The sequence below is a fragment of the Furipterus horrens genome, unplaced genomic scaffold, assembly GCF_987537825.1.
Source record: "Furipterus horrens unplaced genomic scaffold, mFurHor1.1.pri manual_scaffold_3, whole genome shotgun sequence".
Classification (NCBI taxonomy): Eukaryota; Metazoa; Chordata; class Mammalia; order Chiroptera; family Furipteridae; genus Furipterus; species Furipterus horrens.
In genome coordinates this window covers 205765949-205788863 of record NW_028327173.1, presented here as the reverse complement: position 1 = coordinate 205788863, position 22915 = coordinate 205765949, and the positions used below count along the sequence as shown (strand labels likewise).

Below are 22915 nucleotides of genomic sequence, written 5' to 3'. Positions count from 1 at the left end.
GGGCCTTCGGAGCTGGGTGTGAATTTAGCTCTGCTGGGGTGTGGGTCTCCCCAGGGGTTCAGTCCGTCCAGCCACAAGGACTCACTCCCTTTGAGGACTCCCATGTGGAACGAACCCTCTCTTCCTTGGCCTGTTCTTCCCACAGCTGGAGTGCCTTTTATTCATTGAAAAGCGAGGTTCAGATTGTTCTGTGTCATTTTAGAAACCAAACCTGAAGGCCACGAAAGGGTGTTTTTCTTAGCTGGACAGTAAAGCACGCTGGGTTTTCCAGTTGGCCTTGTTCCTGGTGAGGGCGTGGGCCGAGCATCAGCAGCGTCCAGCCCACGTGGGTCCATGTGGGCCTGAGATGGCGTCTTTGCATTGAGGGCCTTTGCATGCTTGTTGGTACCATTGCTAGCCTCACTTTACAAACGAGGAAACCGAAGCACAGAGAGGTTAATAACCTTTCGCAAGATTGCACAGCTAGTCGATGGAGAAACCAGATTCAGTCCCAGGCTGGCTGCACTTCAGTCTATTTTTTCTGTGCAGCAGAAATATGGACGTTGGGCTTCAATACGAATCATACTTTAACTTATTTTGAAAGTCGAATAGATCTGTGAAATTTTAAAATTTGTTATTAGAGTGTATGTAATGTCAAAGTCCTTTAATTTTTAAAAAACTGTTACAACCCCCTTAAGGAAATTGAAATTAAAAAAAAATGTATCTGTGATTCCACTGCTCTAAGAGAACTCTTTCTCCAAGTTCTTTTTTGACAGTTTTCGTATAATTTGCATGGCAGAAGCTGGCAAACTACAGCCCACTGGCCACATGCTGCATGTTTTTGTAAATAAAGTTTTTGGCACACCGCCCCGCCGGTCATTTACATGTTGTCTCTGTTTTCACACCACGGCTGCAGGTGCGTGCAGTTGTGACAGAGACCATATGGCTTGCAAACCTAAAATGCTCACTCTCCAAGCCTTTCCGGAAAAAGTGTGCCCACCCCCGGCCTAGGGCGCACGGAATGTTGCAACATGCTTTTTATATTTTTTCTCGTGAGCCACAGCATTCGTCCACCGTGTTGCCACATTCCTCATTGTAAATGGCCCAGAATATTCCATGGCATAGATAGCACAAGCTTTTCTTAACCGTTTCCTTTTGGCTGACTGGTGTATCACCTCCTCGTTTTTTCTCTCAGAACCGTCACATTGGCAAGTTCATTATTTATTTAAAAAAACACTTAACTGCGGCCTCCTGCAAGCACTGACCAATTGAACTCAATGCTCAGGTCAGCGGTAAGAAGCTCACGTGTGTGTGACCCCATGTTGCAGACGAGAAGATGACGCCGGAGAAGTTAAATCCACCGGACTCAGGCCGCGTGGACCTCCAGCAGCAGCGTGAGCTCTGCGTCTGCTCAGCAGGCTGGTGCCCAAGTCCCAGAAGAGGCAGGCCTTTGTGGTTCTGGGTGTGGGTGGGGGGGTCTGGGCAGTGACTCACGGGGAGGGAGCCCCTCCCTGCCTCCTGGCCTCACCCAGCCGCCCCCATCGTCCTGGCACAAGCCAGGCCGCTAGGGCCACGTGGCCACAAACTTTGTTTCTTTGTGGAAAATGTCCCTGAAAAGAAGGCCGGCGGCTGATACTGAAGAGAACATGCAGAGCCTATGAAAATGATGTCTCCTGGTCAGAAAATACCACTTGGGCTGTCATAAAGAAATGATACATTTGCCAGTGTTCCAGTTGGACTGAAAAAACAACAGCAATAATAAAAATGCAATGCAACCCTCCAGCAAAATGGACGTGGCTAAGGAAAGTGTGACCTCCACCGCCTAGAATATTCTGGGTCATTTACAATGAGAAACATTAAGGATTCACACCACGAGGCGCCTGTGACAAGCTTGTTTTTGATCTTCCCTGAGTCAGGGGCCTTTGGGGAGCTGATGAGTGCTGCAAGCTTCCCGGGGGACAGAACACACCCATCAGATCTCAGGGGCACGTGGGGACCTCTTGCCCGTCCAAGGTCGTGCGCATGTTATCAGAGGAGGCAGGTTTAAATCCCTGGTCCACAGAGAAGTCTTGAAAAGTGGATTTAGTGAGCATTGTGCTTGGGACATTTGTGAACTGGTGGATGCCAGAAGGTCTCGGGTTGAGAATGCGACATTGTGGAGCTGGGGGGTGGGAGGGAGACCGCGCCTGTACAGAAGGCTCTGAACATCAGCCTCATCTCCCAGAAGAGGAAAGGGGGGCTGAGGTGTAGCCCGCCCAGGAGCGCGGGACCCGGCCCAGTTTATTCACCACTGTGGTGTCCAGCACCGATTACAGTGGCTGGGGTGGACTCAGTGCTGAAACAAGATTTGTCATTAAGGGAATTAAGTGTCCCCCAAGCTCTGGAAGGGAAGGAAGCAGGGCCCGGTGTGGTTGTTGGTGAGAAGAAGAAGAGATGAGCCCAACCTGACTCTCTGGCTACTCCCTCGAGGTCTCGGGGGGGGGGGACACACTCTGCTGGGTGGAATGAGAGGGCACAGGCAGAGTCCGCTGGGGTTTTCTCAGCCACCAGTTCCTGGAACCCCGGGCCCAGGGCCCCCCTGCAGCTGGGGTGTGTTCCCCTGGTGGGTCTGATTCATTCTGATCCCTACACCCAAGAGACCTACGGGGGAGGTGTCGCCAGGCCCATCAGCAGTACCCCGAGCCACGCATGCCTCTTGGGCCTGTCTCCATCTCAGGCAGGCTCACTGTGGAGGGGCTGGCCCAGGCAGGCTCCATGTCATTCTGAGCCGCGGGGACTCGCCCCCCACCGTGCCTGCCCCTGCTGTCAGTTGTGTGGTAGGAAATCCTGTTCTGACTCAGAAAGGAACCCCCTTCTTTTGCCCCGGGCACTGACTTCCTCATTTCGCTGGCCATTTTGCAGCATGGCGCGGGGGTGGAGCCAGGCTCTGCACCTCAGTAGCTGTCTGGCTTGGGCAGGAGAGTTGGCCCCTCTGAGACTCAGTTTCCCCACCAGTAAGGTGGTGCAGTCGCGTCTGCCTTGGTGGTTGGCAGGTCAGGTGTGCAGAGCAGCTGCCCAGTGCCTGGCACCTAGCAGGTGGCCTCACATGTAAGAGCTTTTGGAGACATTTTCCCCAACCTAAAGAAGTCTCCTTTGACATTCACAGGTCAAGACCCATAGTGACCTTGGCACCCCTCCAGGATCAGACGAGCCTGGGGTGGGGACAGGGATGGAGCAGGCAGGACACTGTTACCCACCAAACAGCCTTGGCCATGGTGCTGGCTGGGTGTTTGCTGGGAAAGGGCTCTTGTTGACAAGTTCAGGGGCAGACACCTGGGAAGGTGGAGGCTGCGCGGCACAGCTCATCAAATGTTTGCATGTCCAATCAGTTGTTGAGAAAAGAGCCTTCGGTTTGACCTCCTGGCCCTTTTTGTGAAGAGTAGGTTTCCAATAAGAACGATGCCTTAGGGATGGATCAATGGCATTTCACAAGGCGTTTGTCCTGTTGCAAGGAGCCTGCTCGTTGTTTCCGGAAGGTTGATGAGATGCTGCCCGGCTGCTTACGGGTCTGTCACTGACCAGAGCATGCCACGCCCTTGCTCCCTGACCCTCATTGGCTCCCTATTGCTGAAGTCTGGGTACCACTCTGAATTGCATGCTGCTCAGGCCCCTCAGCCTGCTTCTCCAACACAGCTTCCTTCTGGCTCCCTTTGACAGTTCTCTGAGCCTGGCCTGGCCCTTTCCCACTTCCCAGGTTGTGCACATGCCGGTCCGTCCACTGTCATGACCTTATCCAGTTCTCATCTTGTCCAGACCCGGCTCACCCTTCACCTCTCCGTCAGGGTGTGCCCTCTATGGGAGCCCCCTCCCTGGATCCCCTGGTTAGCATCCCTGCCGCATTCTCTGGGCTCCAGGAGCTTTGGGGGTCTCTCTCCATAGCCACCTCAGTTAGAGTCACACAGACCATGACTTTGTCACCAGCAAGGTATAAGGGTTTCTGTTTCTCCACATCTTCACCAATTGCTTGTTGTTATCTGCCTATTTGTTAGAGCCATCCCAATGGGTATAAAGTGGCATCTCATTTTAGTTGTGATTTTAGTGTGGGAGCATCTTTGCATGTGGTTATTGGCTATTGGTATGTACATTGATGGGACATCTGTTCAGATTATTTGCTCATTTTATCATTGGGTTGTCTTCCTATATACAAGTTCTTTATTAGTGATATGATTTGCAGAAATTTTCTCCTATTCTATGGGTTGTCTTTCCACTTTCTTGTGTCCTTAGAAACACAAAAGTTTTGAATTTGATGATGTCCATTTTCTTTCTCTCTCTCTCTTTTTTTCTTTTTTTCTTTTTCTTTTTTTTTTTTGGTTGCTTGTGCTTTTGGCGTGACATCTAAGAAATCATTATCTAACCCAAGGTCAGGAAGATTTACATCTAAGAATTTTATGGTTTTTGCTCTTACCTTTATGTTTTGATCTATTTTGAGTTAATTTGTGTATTTGGCTTCAGGTAGGGGTCCGTCTTCATTCTTTTGCATGTGGCCGGCCTGTTGTCCCAGTGCCATTTGTTGAAAAGACTAGTCTTTTCCCAGTATATTGTCTTGGCAACCTTGTTGAAAATTAATTGTCTGTAAATAAGCGAGCTGGGTGTTTCTTTATCTGTGGATCATCTTGAATAAATATAATGCTTCCCATTATAGGTACAGGATGTGTTTATACCAAGGTGAGTCCTGGCCACAGGTCTGGCACTGAGCTGCTACAAGATCTTGGGTGGGTCCCCTCCCTTCTCTAAGCCTCATTCTCCCCATCTGTAAAGGGCAGAGCTAGGTAGAAGGATTCCTAGGAAGGGGTCCAATTGGGACGCCCTAAGACTCAACTCAGGGAGGTGTTTGCAGAAACTTTCATGGGCTCCTTGGGGTGGCCCAGACTTGGGGATGTCAACACTTGCTCTGGGCAGTATCTGACGACTATCAGGTTGAGCTGTGGGGCACGGCCACTGGAGGGAACTGCCCACCGCTCCGGCACTCGCTCTCCCGCAGTGGCAGTTACCTTACTCGCTCCTTCAGCTCCTCAGCTGGCCCTGACACGCTGACCGCCTGTCTACAGGACGCAGCTGCGGTCAAGGGGAAGCCTCGGCGCCAGGCTGCCCAAGGTTTAGTCCCAGTTCTGCGTGCTTTGGGGGAGTTATTGAACATCTCTGTGCTTTGCTTCCTTATCTATAAAATGGGCTTAATAATAGCCCCTGTGTTGTAGGACAGTTGTTTCCAAAGCACTATAAAGTTGCAGCTGTAGCTCGGGACAATGTAGCATTTACGCTGGCATGCTGTGCGCCTCCCTGTTGTTTATTATAGCCCCTGGCTCTTACATGTTGTAACATGGTAACATGGTACCATTGCCTTTAAGTTGCAAGACCAGAAGGTGATCATTACAGGCCTGCACATTTGATAGAGCAGGGCTCCTTGGCAGTTTCCCTGGCTAACAGTAAGCGCTTTTGGGGAGCTCAGAGAGCCCCGTCCCCCCAACACACACACATAGACAAACATACGAGAGAGAGACAGAGAGAGAGACTCCATTCAGGTATCTGTTATTACAGGCTCTTGGCTGTTGGTTCAGGGTGTCTGGTTTTGTCGTCAGAAAACCTCCTGATGAAGGAGTCCTCTGGCAGCAGCGCCCTTGGAATTGGAGCAGGTTCCTGTCACCTGCGTGTCTCCCTGTCACTCAGCTCCTTACTCCCTTAGCCTCCAGCCACCCGGCAGGAGCCGAGCACACCAGTGCTTTCAAGTGGGAGGAGCCTGGGAAGTCAGCACAGAGCCTGAGCCCGGCCAGTGCTGGTGTCCCGAAGGACCTGGGCCGGAGTCCCTCTGACAGTTCGCCACCTGGGGCTGCACTTAAAGCCACAGTGAGATATCACTGCGCACTGACCCGAAGGGCTGGGATGAAAACTGCTGACTCCAGGGGAATGAACGTGCGGAACCGGCGCTCACACCTTGGTGGTGGGAATGCAAAGCGGCGTGGCCACTTCGGAAAACAGTCTGGCAGGTTCTGAAAAATGTAAACACACTCCTACGGACAGCGCAGCCGCTCCAGTGCTAGGCATTTCTGCAAGAGAAATGGAAGCAAAGGCCCCCACACGGGCGTTCCGAGCTGCTTTATTTGTGATAGCCCCAAACTGGCCACCTGCGGGTGAACGCGTAGCAATGTGGGGGCGTCATGCACCGGAACGTAACGTCCCTCAGCGGCGGAAAGGAGTGACCCACGGTCCAGGCCCCAGCATGGCTGAGTCTGAGTGATGACACTGAGCGGGGGAAGCTGGGCCGAAAAAGAGCACGTAGTGTATCGCCTCACTTGTGTAGGGACCTCCCGAAAGTGCAGACTAACCTCTAGGGACCGCGAGCACAGGAGCAGGTGCCTGGGACAGGGCGGGGGCCGGCAGGAGGGGCTGGCAATGAGATCGGGAAACTCGGGGGGTGGGGGGTGATGAATGTATCCTTTATCTTCATTGGGGTGCGTATGTCAAAACCTGGCAACTTGTACAGTGTACATGTGTTGACTGTTTCTCAGTTTTACCCGCAATAAAGCTGTTACAAGCAAAAGCAGCCCCATCTCCAGGCCATCGGTCACTAAGACGCCTCTGACGGTGCCGTCCTTCAGAGTTTGTGCCCACAAATCAGAAGCATGAAGTCTGGATGGTGTGGCCAAGCCCCCCGTCCCCCCCGGTTCATGCTTCCTGACCTTGGTGCGCCTCCCTGAGCCCCCGTTTTCTCGCTGTGACATGGGACCAATAATTGTACCTTCCTTGTCTGGTGGCTGTGAGGAGAACGTGGGAATCCACGGAAAGGGCTTAGTGGACACACAGCAGATGGCAGCTACCCAGGGCCCCACGGGGACCCTGGCATGGCAGCGGTTGTTCCTGTTAGCGGTGGGGAGCTGGGGAGGTTCCCCCTCTGAGTGGCTGGGAACCGAATCTTGAAAGGAGAACAGGGAAGCGCCTTCTGGAAGGAGGTGTGGCGGGGTGGGGCGGGGAACGACTTAGCGGGCAGAACTGAGCTGGGGAGGCAGCTCCCACACTCCAAGCTCCCAGAAGCATGGGCAGTGTGCCCCCCCCCCCCCCCCCCCCCCCCCCGCAGGCCAAGGTTTCTCCACCTGGGCTCTGAGGAAGATTTCTCCGGAGAACACGAGTTCTGTGGGAAGTTTTGACGTTTTCGTCAAATAAAAACACACAAAGCGTTGGAAGCCCTATGTCTAAGGGCCTCCTCGGGAAGAGGGGGTTCTGAGATCGTATGATTGTGCCGTCATAATTGTCTTTTAAAAAGGTCTGTTTGTACGCTCTTTGGATTCAGGGGCCACAGGGGAAGTGGGGGAGGTGTTGGGCTGTGGCCCGGACAGTCCAGGGGGGAGGAGCCGGCTCCATGGGGTCGGGGAGGGATGCTGTGGAGGTGAGGCCAAGCGGCCAGGCGGGTCTGCATGTTCCTGCACCTGTGCAGAGACGCCCACCCGAGAGAGGTGTGAGGCACCCAGGCCTGGCCTGTGGCTCCCATTCCCAGGGCCCATGAGAGGCCTGCAGAGGGAGGTGCAGGGATGGGGTGCGGTGGGGGGCTTCCGTCCCACCATGCTGTCACGGGCTCTGCTCTGGGTCCCTTGGGAAGGAAGAGGAGGGCAGGTGCAGCGGCGAGGGGCTGACATCCTGAAGGCTCCACCACGGTGGGTCCCTGGTGGCACCCCCTTCTGCCTTGGTTGTCCTGCAACTGGTCCCCCCCCCCCCCAAACACTTATGTTTGCCCCTGCATTGCTTAGGACGGCACTTCCCGGGTAGAAATCTCGTCTTCCAGACTCTGTCTTTGGATGGAGAGCTAGGGTTTCGCTGACTTCAGAGTGACTGGAAGTGCTATTTGATAGTCAGGGTGTCGGGGCAAGTCGCTGGGCCGGGGAGCAGCTGGTTTTCACCGCCTGGTGCCGTTGCTCCGTGACGGAGAGCTGACTGGAAAGCCCTCTCCGAGCTCTTCTCATGAAGGCAGTGCCTGGCCCGTGCCCTCTGTGGCTGGATTGTAAGGTGGCCCTTACAGACCTGTTACTAAGCAGGGGTGCTCAGTGAACCATTTGCAAGCCAGGGGACAGAGGGTGGGCTGTGCGCCCCAGATTTGTGTGGCTTTGGTGCAGCCTACGGTTACCTCTAAGATGGGCTGGAGCCCGGTGTTGCTTCCCGTGGCTGCATTCAGCTGCCTGGGATGGGAGGGTTGTAAGATTGAATGTGATCGCGTGTGTTCCCGGTCCGGTGACCCATTTGGATGCCGCTGCCGAGAGCTCCTGCCTTTCCTTTCTGTACACGTGGCTCTCAGAACCCCCTTCTGTGAATGCCACGTAGCAGAGACGCCCCCAGACCCATCCTGGGCTCTGAGCGGTGTTCTGAGCGGAGGCCTCTCCCAAACGTCTGCTATAAGTAAACAAAAGCCAGCGGTCCCAGGGTCCACGTGGAATGAGCGTTGGGATTAAAAGCAGCTGCCCTCTCAGTTCCTGACATTCCATCTGTGAATACAAGAGCAGCGGGAATGGTCTGAGTGGAAATTGTGTGTGGCAGGGCAAGAATGAGTCACGGGGAAGCCGCGTGAGTCACGGGATGGGGAGAACGCCCCGGGCCGGGGCTCTGGGTCAGGTTGTGGTGCAGGCCCCTGGCCAGGCTGGCGGAGCAGGCGCACCAGGCTGTTAGTTCCTGCCTACAGAGCCTGCCATGGGTGTTGGGATTTCCTTGGGTCTGAATCCTGAGGTCTTCTGGGTCCCAGAACAAAATTCCAGTGGGCAGCAGGGTTGGCACAGGACTGGGGTGGCCGGGCACGGTGGGACTGAGGCTGCCTGGCAGCTGGGGCCTCAGCTATTGTCCCCATTTATGCCTTGGAGGCAGCTTTCTGGAACTTAGATGCTCATGGATGTGAGATGACCCACGGAGGGTGGGCTGCCCCAGGCTTTCCACACCATGTGGGCAGAGGCAGGAGCATGGGAACCAGGGAGCACTATGGTATTTAAGAGCAAAGCCTCTGGACTCAGGCTGCCCTGAGTTCAAGTCCTGCCCCTGCTCCTCAACATCCTTCTGGCTCTGGGTAGTGTTCTTACATCGCAGACCCTCAGCTTTCTCAGCTATAAAGTAGGGAAAACAACAAGCACCTCACTGGGTCTTTGAGGATAAATGAGTTAAGCCTTTATCACGAGTCGGGCACACCCAGGATGCCAGATACATGTTGGCTGTCACAATTATTACAGCGAATCCTGGACCCCCCCACTCGGGGCTGGCTACTGGCTCCGCGGAGCCTCAGTGTTGATCTTTATAAAGTGGTACTGATAATATCAGCCACATAACAGCCGCTCTGTGAGCCTGACTTTGCTCCTCTCTTTGCTTGGAAGGGTTTTCGGTATCATGTTTTGGGGACCTTCTCTGATGGGATGTGGCTAGGTCCTAAGCAGGATTCTTGAAGTGTCTGCATCACCGGAGGGCACGTGGTATTCTGGTATTTGCCTATTCCCCAAGAATGTGTTGGATAGCTCGAGGTGGGGGCTGTTTCCACCTGACCCTTATAGGGTGTCTGCTCCTTTCTGGTGGCATTGCAGAGCCAGCAGAGACACCCCCCCCCCCCCCGAGGCCTCTGCTTCACAGGCCCAAGAAGGAGAAGCGGGGGTGGTGAAAGAGGCGTCCTTGCCAGTCGCCCTCCAGGACAGAGGGTTCTGAGCCCTGGTTGGCAATCGTGGCTGGCGGTCAGAGGAAGGAGATTTTTGTTGGGGCCAGTTCTCTGCTGTTTTTCCGGCAAGGCTGGTTCCCCAGAGACCCCATTGCAGCTCAGCCGGTTGCTCAGGGGGCCCGGAACAGGGCAAAAGGAGCTGCCTCCTTCGCAGTTTCCAGATGGCCAGCCTGTTCCATCCTGGCTCCCTGGGCCCTCACATCCGTTCCTCCTGTCCTTTGCTCTGTTCTGGGTCACCGGAGGGTTGGCCCCTGTGGGCTCCGGAGCCCAGACTCCCTGTGCTGGCCCAGGGATTCCCCCACAGCTGACAGCCTCTCCCCCCAGGCTGGGGCTGTGTCTCCCCTGGGTCCCCAGGTCCTGGTGCTCAGCGGCTCCCAGCCTGGGTCTGCTAATGTCGCCTCCTCCCATGGTCCCTCCAGCCTAATGGGGGAAGTGGCCCATTTCCTGCTCCTGTTCTTCTCTCCTGGCAGCTTCAGTCCCTCTGGTTCACAGCTTGACTCAGAGCAGATCCACTCAGGCTGGTGGGACGCTGACCCTGTCTGTCCTCCCAGGTCTTCCAGGTGCCCCGACGGGCAGCAGAGTTGAACGTGGCTTTGGAGGCTCTGTGGTCAGTGGGACAAGCATGGGCTTTGGGGTCCGACAGAACCAGGCTCCGCTCTTAATGCTGTGCTGATGGCTCTGTGTCCCCCGGCTGCTTACTCCATCCAGTCTCGGTGTCCTTGCCTGCGACTGGGGAAGTGACGGCTGCCCCGCCCTCTGAGCACCTGTTCCCAAGCAGGTGCCCCGTGAATGCCCACCACATTCTGAGAGGGCGCTGGTGGGCAGGAGGAAGCTCTGCGGAGGTGTCCAGCCCCCTGTGTCCCCTCTGCTGCCTCCTGCGTGACCATGACCCATCCCTCAGGCGGGAGGGGCCGAGGGCTGAGTGGGCAACGCGTAGACAAGTGTCAGCACCGTGTGGCCTGTGCATCATGGCAGAAACATCAGCCCCCTTCTGTCCCTGGCTGGCTTTTTGGTTTAAGTCTGTGTCACGTTCTCCAGCACCTTTCTGTTCACCATACGCTTTTTTTTTAAATGACAATTCCATCACTTTACTCCCCCCGAGTTTTCCCTGTGACTCGAATTAAACTCTCCCCTTTGGAGGTGATGACTCAGGCCCAGAGCTCAGATTCTGGATGCTTCTCAGCCTCCCCCAATGTCAACAACCCTCACAGTCCATTCCTGGGGAAGCTGTGTCCCCAGCGGCGGCCACAGGTCCTGCTCGCCTTCTGCAGACGTGCCAGTCTCGCAGGCCGATGGCTTATGACCGGCGTTTCCCCTGAGGATGTGCTCTGTCTTGACTGCGCCATCATCTGCCCGACCCAACACCTTGTCTGTTGTCAAGGAAGAGTAAAATCATCTCCCTCCTGGCTGTCCTTTGTGATAGCCGCACAGACGCTAAAAACCGAGACTGTGTCCTTTCTAACTGTCTCCACCGTGGGACCACCAAAGCCGCCTGAACCAGGAAGGGCCATGGCCCTCCTCCGGGGCAGCTCGGAGCCACGCCCGCGGCCATGCCCAGGGCTGCTTCTGGGGCTTGGAAATAGGAACAGCTTCTTTTTTTTCTTTTTCTTTTTTAACGCTGAGCACAATCTTTTTTCTTTTTGCCAAATTGGTGGGGCCAGGACCACTAGGACCAACTCTAGGTCCTTCTGGCCTCAACACCTGCCCTTCCCCGGGACACATGCCTGGGGGTCATGGAGCCAGCTGGCTTTGCCTGCTGGCCGCTGTGACTCCCTGCAGCTGCTGGACTGGACTTGGCCTTCACCATGTAAAGCAAGGGCGGCAAGCTCTAGCCCCTGGGCCACTGTCAGTGAGCAGTCTAGGAATGTAAATGGTTCTTACAGTTTTAAAGGGCTGTGAAATCAAAGAAGAATACACAACAGACACTGTATGTGGCCTGCAAAGCCTAAACATATTTACTATCTGACTCTGAACAAAAAGAGTGCAGCCCCCAGCTGATGAGAAAGGTCCTCTGGGCCATCTCCCTTGGAAGGCGCCTTAGATTAGTGGGGGCCTGGGAGCTGAAAGCTGTGGCCTGAGCTGGCTGCGGAGGGGATCCCTGGGGAGACAGGGGCCAGGGCCAGCTCAGGCTGACTGTCTGAGGGCAGCGGCCACTCCCCAGGCTCAGCTCAGGGACAGGCTCCGCCTGGCTCACAGATCTCAGCCGACAAGCTCAGAGGTCCCTCGGAGATCCTCTGTTCCGTGCTCACAGGGCACAGATAGGAAAACTGAGGCCCTTGTGCCAAGCCCAGGGCTCTCTCCTACTTTCCCTGCCAGATTTCAGAAGCCCCCTCCATCCACTCAACCCAGCACTGCGTGTTGTTTGCTTTGTTCGTTCATTTCTTCAGTGGATGTTCCCAAAGGGCTGATCCCTTCGCTCCCCAGCATTGGGTGCCAAGGAGGAAGTCACCTCAGGGCACAGAGAAGGGTGGCCGTCCCCAGCTGCTCTGGGAGCCCCGCTAATGGTGATGCTTTGGGGTGTATGGTCCTAGCAGAGGGGACAGGGGTCAGACATGGTCCCGGCTGTGCCGGTGAGGAGGCACTCCCTGAGAATGACGTGTCTGCCATGGGGGTGGTCGTGAGGGGCTGGAGACAGGGTCCCGCTGGGGGCTTGGGCCCACTGGCAGACCGCGCGGCTGCAGATCATTTACACAGGGCAGTGGCCAGCTGGATCTGTTTTCCACGGCCCCGCCTGGCTGCCGCCGGAGGAGGCGTGGGGAGAGGGCCAGAGCAGACCTGAGTTCATGGAGGCCTGAGCGCCTTCTTTCATCAGAGAAGGTGCTGGCTCTCCTCCTCTTGAGGGAGGGTCTGGCACCACCTGGCTCCCCCAGCCACGGGCTGATCTGTCTCCCAGAGGCCTCCCCCACTCCCCCAGCCCCCAGTTCCCTGGTGAGTTTCAGGAAGGGACCTTGGGAGGAACGTCTCCCTGGGCCTTAGATCAACTGTGGATGGGCGTTTCATGAGCTGCGCATTTTTATTTCACCTTCTAAACTTGTGTAATGAAGCCGGCCTTTTTACCGGCTGTTAGGAGGCTTAGAGCAAGATTCTTGCCCTGGTCTATGGCAGGGAGCCATGGATAGGATTTAGGGGCCCGTGAACTTGGATGGGAAACTCACCACCTCCTTACCGCTTCTAACCTTTACCTGTTAGCAATCCTTCAATTACACACGAGACAAAACCAAGACAAAGCGCACTCGGGCGTTATCAGTGCTGTGGCCGCGTCACGTGCATTTTTGTAATACCTTGCAGTGGCAGATTCTCTGAAATGTCATTTATGCCCATCAGTGGTTCAGAATTAGTAGGCCTATTGTTAGATCTTGTGATTTAATGTGTTAATAAAGGAGCATGTGGGTGGGGGGTCTCATGAATGCGATTTTCAGTATTTTGATAACTATGTTTTCATATGGTCCGTTTCCTCCGTCATCCTTTGCATTTTATTCTCGATGTTTCAAGCTTTTACTCTGAGGATTCCACAGCAAAAGTTAAGAGCCTGTCCCACTGCACCCCAAAGCCCCACCTGGCTTGTAGTTCATCCGCCTGCAGCCCATCTTGCGTCTCCTGCTCCGTGTGCACTTGCTGTCCTGGGCGCGTCTCGGCGCAGGGGGAGTGCCCGTGTGCGCTGCCGTGTTGGTAGCATCAGGCCGAGCCAGCGGTGTGTGCTTCATTCCCGTGTTCTGCTGAGTTGGAAGGAAATGGTTTGGCAGAACAGGACAGGAAGCCCCGTCTGCAGCCTCACCAGGCCCCTGGTTAGTTCGGCTGATCTGTGGGTGTGAGGCCCACCCGAGCCCCGCTGCACCCGCTGGGTGCCTGTGTTCCGTTTCACATACCTGGGGGTCCCCAACACCATGCCTCACAGGCCCCGGTGTTTGCAGCTGGGAGGGCGGTGCAGACCATCACCGCCCTTTGGTAATTAGAGCTTCCCTGCTGCTGGCTCACATCTGAAACCCCGGGGCCTCATCCCGCCTCTCCCCCTTCTCGCTTTATGAAAACAATAGCTGGGCTTTTGGAAGCCAATCAAGTCACACACTGGACAAGAGATTAAAGCCACAATGAACCAATTTAAACGCCTGCGCCTTCTAATGTGCCTTTCAAACGAAGCATTCACAGCCTGGGAGTGGCTGTGGGGAACATATTAAATGGTTGGGAAAGAAAACCGAAACAGCTCTGAAAGGAAAACAACACGTTGGGCGACCGAGCTCTGAAGGGTGCTGGGCTCAGGTGGCAGGGCGAAGCCCACCGTGGGCCACCTGCCCCCCGCCCGCGGCAGGCACCTGTCCAGCAGGTCTGATGGCTGAGCCTCCCCCGGGGGCAGAGCCCGGGGAGGGCGCCAGGCTCCCACTCCGGGCTTGTTAAACAACCAACCGACAACGGGGAAGAAAGTGCCAACAAACCACTCAGCCATTGTTAGGAGCTGTTTGTTTGTTGTTGTTTTTTAAAGCTATGATTGCCTCTCTGGAGAATTCACCAAGTACCTAAGAGGGAAAATAAGGAAACAGAAAAACTTCCAGCTGCGGTTCCATCCACTGCAGACCATTGTCCTTGACCATGGGGCCTCTCAGGACACCCTGGCAGGGAGAGGCTGAGGCCACCTGGGCTGTGGCATCGGTCATTCCGCCCACACCCCTTCCCTCCATTTCCGTCACGGGACCACTTTCATGGCGAGACCTCCCAGCCTTTCTCTGCGAGCATAGTTGTTATGCTTGTCGTTTTGGCTTGCTTTTATTCATTGTAGAGTTGTGACGATAAACGATACAGTTTGGTCCCATGTTTTTGGTAGTATCATTATCTTCGAAGACTTCTCCATCACAAATTCACATTTTTTTAAAATTTAAGATTTATTTATTTATTTTTAGGAGAGGGGAAGGGAGGGAGGAAGAGAGACATCAATGTGTGCTTGCATATGGTGCGTCCCCATCTGGGGACCTGGCCTGCGACCCAAGCATGAGCCCTGCCTGCGGATCGGACTGGCAACCCTTTGATTCGCAGGCCGGCGCTCTGGCCTCTGAGCCACACCAGCCAGGGCTGCACAGATTCGTTGTAAGCACACTTTTGTCAGCTGCAGAATATTCTGAAGGGTAAGTGTAGCATACTTCCTGTACTTAAGTAACGCCCTGTTATTGGGCATCTGCCTTGTTTCTAGTTTTGCTTTGTTTTGCCATTTTAACTAATGCTGTGGTCGTTTTTTGGTGCCTTAAACTTTATACCAATTCTAGGCTTTTCCAACATTTGCAGAGGGCTTTCTCTGCGCAAGGCATCATGGGAGATTGGAGGATAAGCTAGGCACAATCCTTCACGTAAGATGCAGATATAAATAACTTTAATCCAAAGTAGCTTAGAGTTCCCCTAAACAGACAGCAAGGACTGGCATACAGAAGAGTTTTGCCTGGGCTCACAGGGGTGTGGAGAAAGTGACATGAGAAAATCGGAGACTTGGCCCGCACAGCTGGACGGTGAGGGTGAGGGAGGAGTGCGCAGAGTAGCCAGAGGGCTGGTATAGCCGGGAGTCCTACCCCAGCAGGCAGGTCTCCTAAGGCAGGCAGGGCATGTGGGTCTCATCTGAAGTGCTGTGAGCTGACGGTCATCAGCTGCCAGGAGAAGGTGGTACGTGGGTCGGTGGAAGTGATGTCTGCTGTGGACCCCCTGTTGGTGGACAAGTAATGACTAAGATACCTGGTTAACCTGCAAGGCACCTGACTAACCTGCCGTCCCCAGCCTGAGATGTTCATTTCAGGCCAGTTTCAGGGGCTGGTGTCAGCTTGGCCAATGCCAAAAACTGTGTTTTTCAGGTTGGGGCTTTGGATTCATTCAGCTCAAGATTCATGACTTGTCAGTGACATCCCAGGCCATGTGTGTTTCGGGATCCTCTTTGGGAGAGGCTTCAACCCAAAGAGACAGGAAGGTGCCCCTGTGTCCCAGGGTGGGGTGAGCGCAGAGCAGGGAGGCTGAGAGGCCAAAGGGAATCTTCTGGGCCCGCTGTCGCGGCTCAGCCACAGGAGAGCCCAGGCCTGTGTCCCTTTCCTGGTGTTTTCAGTCCTCTGGCTCTTTGACAAACATAATCATCCCTGACTGTATCGCCCCAGTCTGAGCACAGGGGTCGGGGGGTGGACCTGCCCTCAGTGTCAGTCTCCCACACCCTCGTGGCCCCCCATCGGCCTACCCTGGAACCCACCCCCCCAGCATCCTTGCCCATCTGCCCGGTCTCACGTGGTCCTGCCTTCAGCCCCCGCAGGTGCCATGACTCAGCAGCCCCAGGAGGGCTTCACCAGGAGCGTGGAGGATGCCCAGGAGTGGATGAAGGCCGTGCAGGATCGGCTGCAGGTCAGCGACAACACCCAGGGGCCCCGCGCCGCCCTGGAGGCCAGGCTGCAGGAGACCGAGGTATGCAGGGGCTGTGGCGGCCTTGGCCGGGTCCCTCCCTCTCATGACTCAGTGTCCAGACTAGACCAGTGTCTCTCAAACGCTGGTGTGTTTGAATCTCCTGGAGATTTGGGTTTCAGTGCAGATTCTGATCCTGGAGGTCAGGGTGGACCCAAGATGTGGCATTTCTGACATGCTCCAGGTGTTGCCATTGCTTCCGGTCCTCGGACCATACTTTCATCGTAAGGGTCTAGTGCTCACCCGCTGGTCCTGCTGTCCTGGCAGGGGCATTGTGCAGCCAGATAGGTCCCCAGCCCAGCTGGCCGAGGCCTAGCTTCCCGCCCCTTTGCCTGCTTCCCTGTGGCCAGGTCTGGGTTGGCCCAGGTTGGCCGTCAGCGGAATGTGGAGGGGGCTGTGCCCAGTGAGGAGTAACTCCTATGGCTTCTCCAGGGTTTACCCCACGCCTGGCACAAAGCAGGGCTCAGTGCACGTGGAGCCAGTCTGACTGGAAGTGCAGGTGCCCAGTACCTGGCCCAGCATCATGGTGGGAATGAGCACTGGACTAAGAGAGAGCTGGGTCATAGTCTCCATAGTGAGATCCTAGTGCTGTGTGACCTCCGCCAAGACCCTGCGTGTCTCTGCGCCTCCGTCTCCCATTTGTGAGCAAAGCAGTTGGCTTGCCTGTCTCTCAGGTTACATCTACTGGGATATTCCACAATTATGATTTACCACCTACCAGTGGTTGCTTTTAAGGGGAGGCTTACCGTCCCCTGTGCCAGCTGACCCCAGACCAGGCTAGAAGTGGTGCTGACCACACTGGGTTGGAGGTCTGTCCATAAACAATGCCTGGTGCTGGTTAGAGCCCTGGCCAACTGTCATGGCAGAAAGAGGGGGTGACCACTCTTGAGTGACCCAATCAGAGGCTTCCCAACTGGATGATGAAGTGAGCAAAGAATCCAGGACAGTCAGGGAGTCTGGAGGAGGTCATGTCCCTTGGCCTGGGGTAGGGGGAGTCATCAAGAGAGGCCTCTGGGGACAAGTGACTTTGCTTCAGAGGCTTAAATAAGGAGGAGTTAGGCTGGAGGATGCAGGGGGTAGGGTGGTGAGGGTAGGGTCCAGGCAGAGGGAACAATGTAAGGAAGGCACCCAGGGGTGGGAACAGCTTGGAGCACATGCCAGGGGCCCTGCCAGGGCCGGTGTTATGGCAGCACTGACTGTCAGGCAGAAGCAGGGGACAGGGCCAGAGAGGCGGGCACGGGTCAGAGGGTGACAACCTGAAATGTTGAGCCGAGGAGCTTGGACCTGTCCCCTGTAACGGGGGGCAGTGGGCTGGAAATTGGAAGGTCAGGGGCTGAAGGGGCGGGGCAAGGCTAGAGGTAGAGAGGAGCTGGCAGCCCCAAGCCCCTTCCCTGATCAGACTCATCATTGTTGTCACCAATAGGCATTTATCACATGATCATTCCACCTGGGGGTAGGGGAGCCGACTTCACTGAACAACACTATCGGCTTTCATGTTTTATTTCACAGAAGACCTGTGAGTGTGGTTTTATTGTCCCCACTTTTCAATAGTGAAATGGATTCCTAGACACAGTGACGGGCCAAAATTCAAGGAATTGATCTGGCAGCTGAGTTCAGAACGTCACCGGCCATCCCCATGGGGGGACCTTGGCTGGAAGCGGCTGAGGCCCACCCTGCTCTGGGGTCACAGCGTAATGGGAGACAGCTGTGCACATAATCCAGGTGGCCACACAGGCACGTATGAGTAACATCTGCAGAGTGGCTCTCGTGATGCTCTTCCCCTCTAAAACCTTCCATGGCTCCCCATTGCCTACCAGAGAAATACCAAGCTTAACGTGGCATCAAAAGTCGTTCACTCTTGGGACAGCCCTGTTTTCCAGCCTCATGCCCCATCCCCACCGCTGCAATCCCACCTTCCGAGTAGACACCTCCTCCTATTGGCAGAAAGCCTCTTAGATTTTCTATCACTGAGCCTTTGTCTGTGCTGTCGCCTCTACTTGGAATGCCCTTTTGTTTGGGTCCAGGTGTGCATGTGACATGAAACACTCCCTTGTCCATGAGACTCTCCTGTCCGCCCCCGCCGCCCCCAGCCCCAGCTCCTGGCAGTCTCTGTCCGGAAATGCCGCTGCCCTGTGTGTGTGTGTTCGCTGTCTTAGGGCGAGAATCCCTTTGGAACTTGCGCCCTTTGTTGGCGGGTCTGGCTTAAGCGAAGGCGAGGACGGTCCCTAGGAAGTGCAGCGGGCGAGGCCAGGGTGAGTGGGCCCTGGAAACCGGAGTGAGCACTTCCATCCTGTGAGGCCCCAGGAGTGTGGCCCGGAGCCTCGGAGAGGAGCGTTGTGTGCTGGGGGCTCCACCACCGGGCTCTCCCGCGGGGCTCAGGCATGCTTCTGTGCTGTGACATTTCAAAACCAGTTTCGCAATGAGAAAACATGGCACTCCTATCCGCTGGTGCCTTCTTCGCCTCCCCAGTCCGGGGACCTCACCCTGGGGCCTGGGGTCTCCCTTGTGGTCCCTCCACCAGCTCAGGGATGCACATCCCAAGTGTGTTCACTTGGGTGCCCAGGATGTGAATTTCCGTCCAGCTCTGATGCTGTGCGAGCCCCATGCCCTCCCACCCCCTCATTCTCCATCCGTAAAACAGGGGTAGAACCCCCTCGTCCTTCGTATGCTGAGGCCCAAGAAGCCGTCTGTGAAGGGAGACTGGACTCACAGAGGTTGAGAGCCCGGGGCTGGGACCACAGGCCTGGACTCGAATCCCTGCTGAGGCCGCAGCACCTTGGGGGTGCTTTTCCAAACTCCGGAGCCCCAGCTTGCTCCAAGGAAAGATGAGACTTGCTGCCTTGCAGGAGAGGGGGGGGTGGAGGAGAGAAATTCACTGACGTGCTTGGCACCACACAGGGCATGCTGGCAGAACCGACCCAGCAGAGGGGGTTGCTTCTTGCGGCTTTGATGCAGGACACAGGTGCGCCGACCGTCCCTGCCCGCGCCCTGAGCCCCAGGCCTCACTCTTCCTCCTGATTCTCAGCCTCCTTGGCCCCGCACTCAGGGCCTGGCCGCAGCCAGGCTGCCTCCTAACCGGCTTCCAGGCCCCTCGGTGGCCGGGGGCATGCTGGCTTGCAAAAGCCGGCGCGCTGTCCCTGAACATGCTGTGCTTCCCCTTTGCTCAGCCGCCGTCTCAAATGCCTGCACATCTCTGGGCTCGATGCCAGTGCCGCCGCCTCAGGGAGCCTCCGGGATTTCCCCACAACCCTCCTTGGAGCTCCAGTGACACTTTGGGGTCTCAGGGCTCTTTCACTGGCATCTGCGCTCTTGTCTGCAGACCCCACCGCAGTCTGCAAGCACCTGGCCATGTTTGCGCATCCCGGACTCCAGGGCCCGGAACAGCGCCCAGCACAGTGCCCAGCACCACACCCACCCGGTCTTGGCCACCTCGGGGGAGGCCCTGACTAACTCCATTCCTGCAGCTCTTCTGGTCCCCGCTCCTTCCCACAGAGGCTCCCCCACCATCCACCCTCCCGCCCCCACCACGTGACTGTTGCCTTCATTGGCTCCTTCACAGAAGGAATCGTGTTATAGTCGTGTTCACACACCCTCCCTGCTGGCTGGTGTCCCTTACCGAGCGGCCCTGGATGGCATCCCTGCCTGTGAAGGGACATAAAGGAGCCTCGCACCAGCCAGTCCCCAGGGCAGCGCGCAGGGGTGAGGTCTGCTTCTCGGCACTTGACCTGCCAGCCCGGCCACAGCCTCTGGCTTGGTATTTCGGGGCAGCCGTTCTGCCTGCCTGCGGGATTGGCTGGCCCTTCTCTCCCTGGCGGGGGAGCAACCCTCAGTCCCCTGCAGAGGCAGCGGGTCTTGGGTCTCCCAGGTCTCTCAGTCCAGCCTGTGCCTCTGACCAGGAATCAGGAGGGCGGAGTCCGGAAGCCTGGAGGTCACACAGCTGGGACGCCGGGACTTGGGGAAGGGCCATTGCTCTCGGGGACTTTCCAGCCTGGCGGGCTCCTCCTGGGTGCGGCAGAGAGAGATGGAACTTTTCGGGAAACTTCTGGCTCCTTGGTTTATGGAGCTGGATTCTGCCCAAGCTTATGTTGGGCTGCACGTGGGAGGGAGGCTATCTGACTGTTCATGAGAGGCATTCCGCAAAGCTCAGCATTTGTGTGGGTCCCCAGCACCCCGTTTGTAAAACTGCTAGCTCGGGTGGTGGGCATGCAGCGTTCTCCACACCTCGGTGTCAGAAATATCAGGTCCTTACTTGTCGTGATCTCTAATCCAATGGAATCTCACTGGATGGCAAGAAATTTGTCTGTAGCCACAGTGTGGGACGCCTGCTCCTGAGTGGTGTGAATTGTTCTGGACAGGGGACGATTAATATTTCTCAGTCCGGAACATTCCATGGTGGCCCTTGGACCTTCAGGCCACACTAGTCACTATGGCACCTTTGTCGTCCATGTTGCTGCTGCCTGCTGAGCGGGACTCGGGGTCCTGATGGGTGGTTGCTGTAGCCATGACCCCGGGGGGCCCCGCCCCATCCTGCTGCCTGGCCCACCCCAAAACTCAACCAAAGCCGCCTCTCCTGTCTTGGGGAATCTCCCTGATCTTCACGCTACCCGTTCCTGTTCCCCCACCCACTCGCAGTTCAGAGACAGCCTTAGAGAGGGGCTTGTTCAGCTTCACTCTTTGATAAGACACGCAGCAGGGGAAGTCCCTCTGTACCATTGCCTGTCATCTTCCTCCTCCTCATCATCATCATCGTTAACCGTTCTCACACCAAGTAACCAAGGGGTTTGGGGCTACTGCCCATGTGCGCATGTTGGGGGAGAGTCTATATAATTGCTCGCTTATAAGCTATATTAACTTACATCCATGTTTTAATTAACAGTATTTATAAAAACTAACACAACACCCCTGTGAGGTAGACAAAGCAGGGTGTCACCATCTCGGGGCTAGAAAGGGAGGCCCAGAGTGGCCGAGTGACCTGCCGGGGGTCACACAACTACCCGTGGGGCAGCATTTGACATGGCAGGGCCCCTCCCCCCACCCCACCCACAGAGAAGGGTCAGAGACAGCCAGCCCACTGGGAACATCAGTCTGTGAACGTGCCTGCCAGCCCTCCTTTGCACGCACAGGCTGGGGAGGGAGTCTGAGCGGGATGGCTCTGCCTGGTTCCCTCACTTCTCACTGGCACCCTCGGGGCACAGGCTGGGAGCATCCGAATGCCGTGACAGCTCTCCTGGCCCCGGGATTGGAGTCCAGTCACATTTTTACTACAGAGACCAAGCTTTTGTTGTCAAAGAACGGGAACAATCCCAGTTAATGCTGACAATTGGAAACACCTTGTGTATTAACTGACCTTGGTCCTCCAAGAATCCAAGCCAAAGTGAGGTTAACCGTACAAGATGTTCATTAGGGAAACCCCTATGAGAAAAAAATGGGGCCTGGGTCTGGAGAGGCTGGGAGCGGGGAGGTCTGTCCAATGCAGGCTGGACCCCGAGGCCGGGGGAGTGGGCAGGGCTCAGACTGCCTCACAGTTCTGGGGGGTGGTTGGCAAGGTCACAGGTCATCCTGGACTGGTCACCCTTCATTGGAGCCCGATGTCCCCCAGGAACAAGCCTGCCTTAGCGTTCCTGCCTGGTTGCTGGTGGGAGCAGCCACAGGGCTGAGGCCTTGGTGCGTACTGCCAACTCAGAGACCATTCCGGAGCCTTGGCTGGGGTCGTGGGTCAATCCCGCTTCCTGCATAGACCTGGGAGGCAGACTCTCACGGCCCCACATCTGGACGTGTACTTCACATGCATTTTCTTCACTGAACTCTTGAAACAAGAATTTGAGAGCTACTCTTAACGTCCCCATTTTACAGATGATAAAACCAGGTCCAGGGAGAGGAGGAGACTTGTCTGAGTTCATACAGCTCATAACAGGCCACATGGGGAAGGGCGAGAACTCAGATATCAGGCGGCTTTGGTCCTGCTGCGCTAGTCCGTTGCCCTTGTTCCCGCCCTCAGAGCCATCAGCAGGCTGTTGCGGTCACAGAAGGGCACAGGGGCCACTATTCAAACCCTAGCGCTCTGGGCTCAGAGTTCTGGCTCTTTCCATCATGTACTGTCTGTTGCTTGGCCCATGTGCACTTTGTCCGATCCCTGGAAACTGGCTTTTGTGCCCACGACAGAAAATATGCCAACTGGAGCCAGAGGGGCGTGTGAAGGTGGACCTGGTGTTGCGGGCGGCCGAAGTGCTCCTGGCATGCTGCCATGAGGACCAGAAGCCCGAGATCCTGGCCCAGCTGAGGGACATCAAGGCCCAGTGGGAGGAGACAGTCACCTACATGACTCACTGTCACAGGTAGGGCTGCCGGGGACCTGGCCAGGGCTTTGTCTGCCGTTGCCCTTGTCCCTCCTTGCTCACAACCACACTGGCCTGGGGCCTCTGCCCAGCCAGGGACACTTCTCCAGTACTGGGATTTCTGGGAACAGGATGTTCTCCTGGGATTTCTGCCAGCTCGGCTTGCCTCTTTCTAACTAAAACCAAGCTTAATGATGATAATGGACAATGGGAGCCCATCTTGTTTTGCCAGCAGTTAATTCTCGGTCGACTTGCCATGGGCGCATCCGCCAGCGGAATGGGCGAACGGCCCTGGAGGGAGGCCTGTGTCTTACCAGCACTTCAGCCCAGACTCTCTGCCTGAATCCAGGAGCCAGGCAGGGCTCGGATGGGGGCTAGACAAAGTTGGGGGGGGGGGCCTCTTGCTCTGACGACTCCTTGCTGTATGGCTTTGGGAAAGTTACTGACCTCTCCGAGACTCAGGCTTCTCATCTAGACAATG

At 56.0% G+C, this 22915-nt stretch overlaps 1 protein-coding gene across 1 annotated transcript in view; it reads left to right on the top strand.

Moving 5' to 3' along the window:
* Positions 1-22915, top strand: part of SYNE3 (spectrin repeat containing nuclear envelope family member 3) — a 73304-nt gene that overhangs the window by 13649 nt on the left and 36740 nt on the right. The window contains exons 2-3 of the mRNA XM_090271362.1: positions 15945-16102; positions 22262-22434. Coding sequence (XP_090127488.1) covers positions 15959-16102; positions 22262-22434 — 317 coding nt within the window. The 5' untranslated portion in view covers positions 15945-15958. The remainder of the gene's footprint in view (positions 1-15944; positions 16103-22261; positions 22435-22915) is intronic.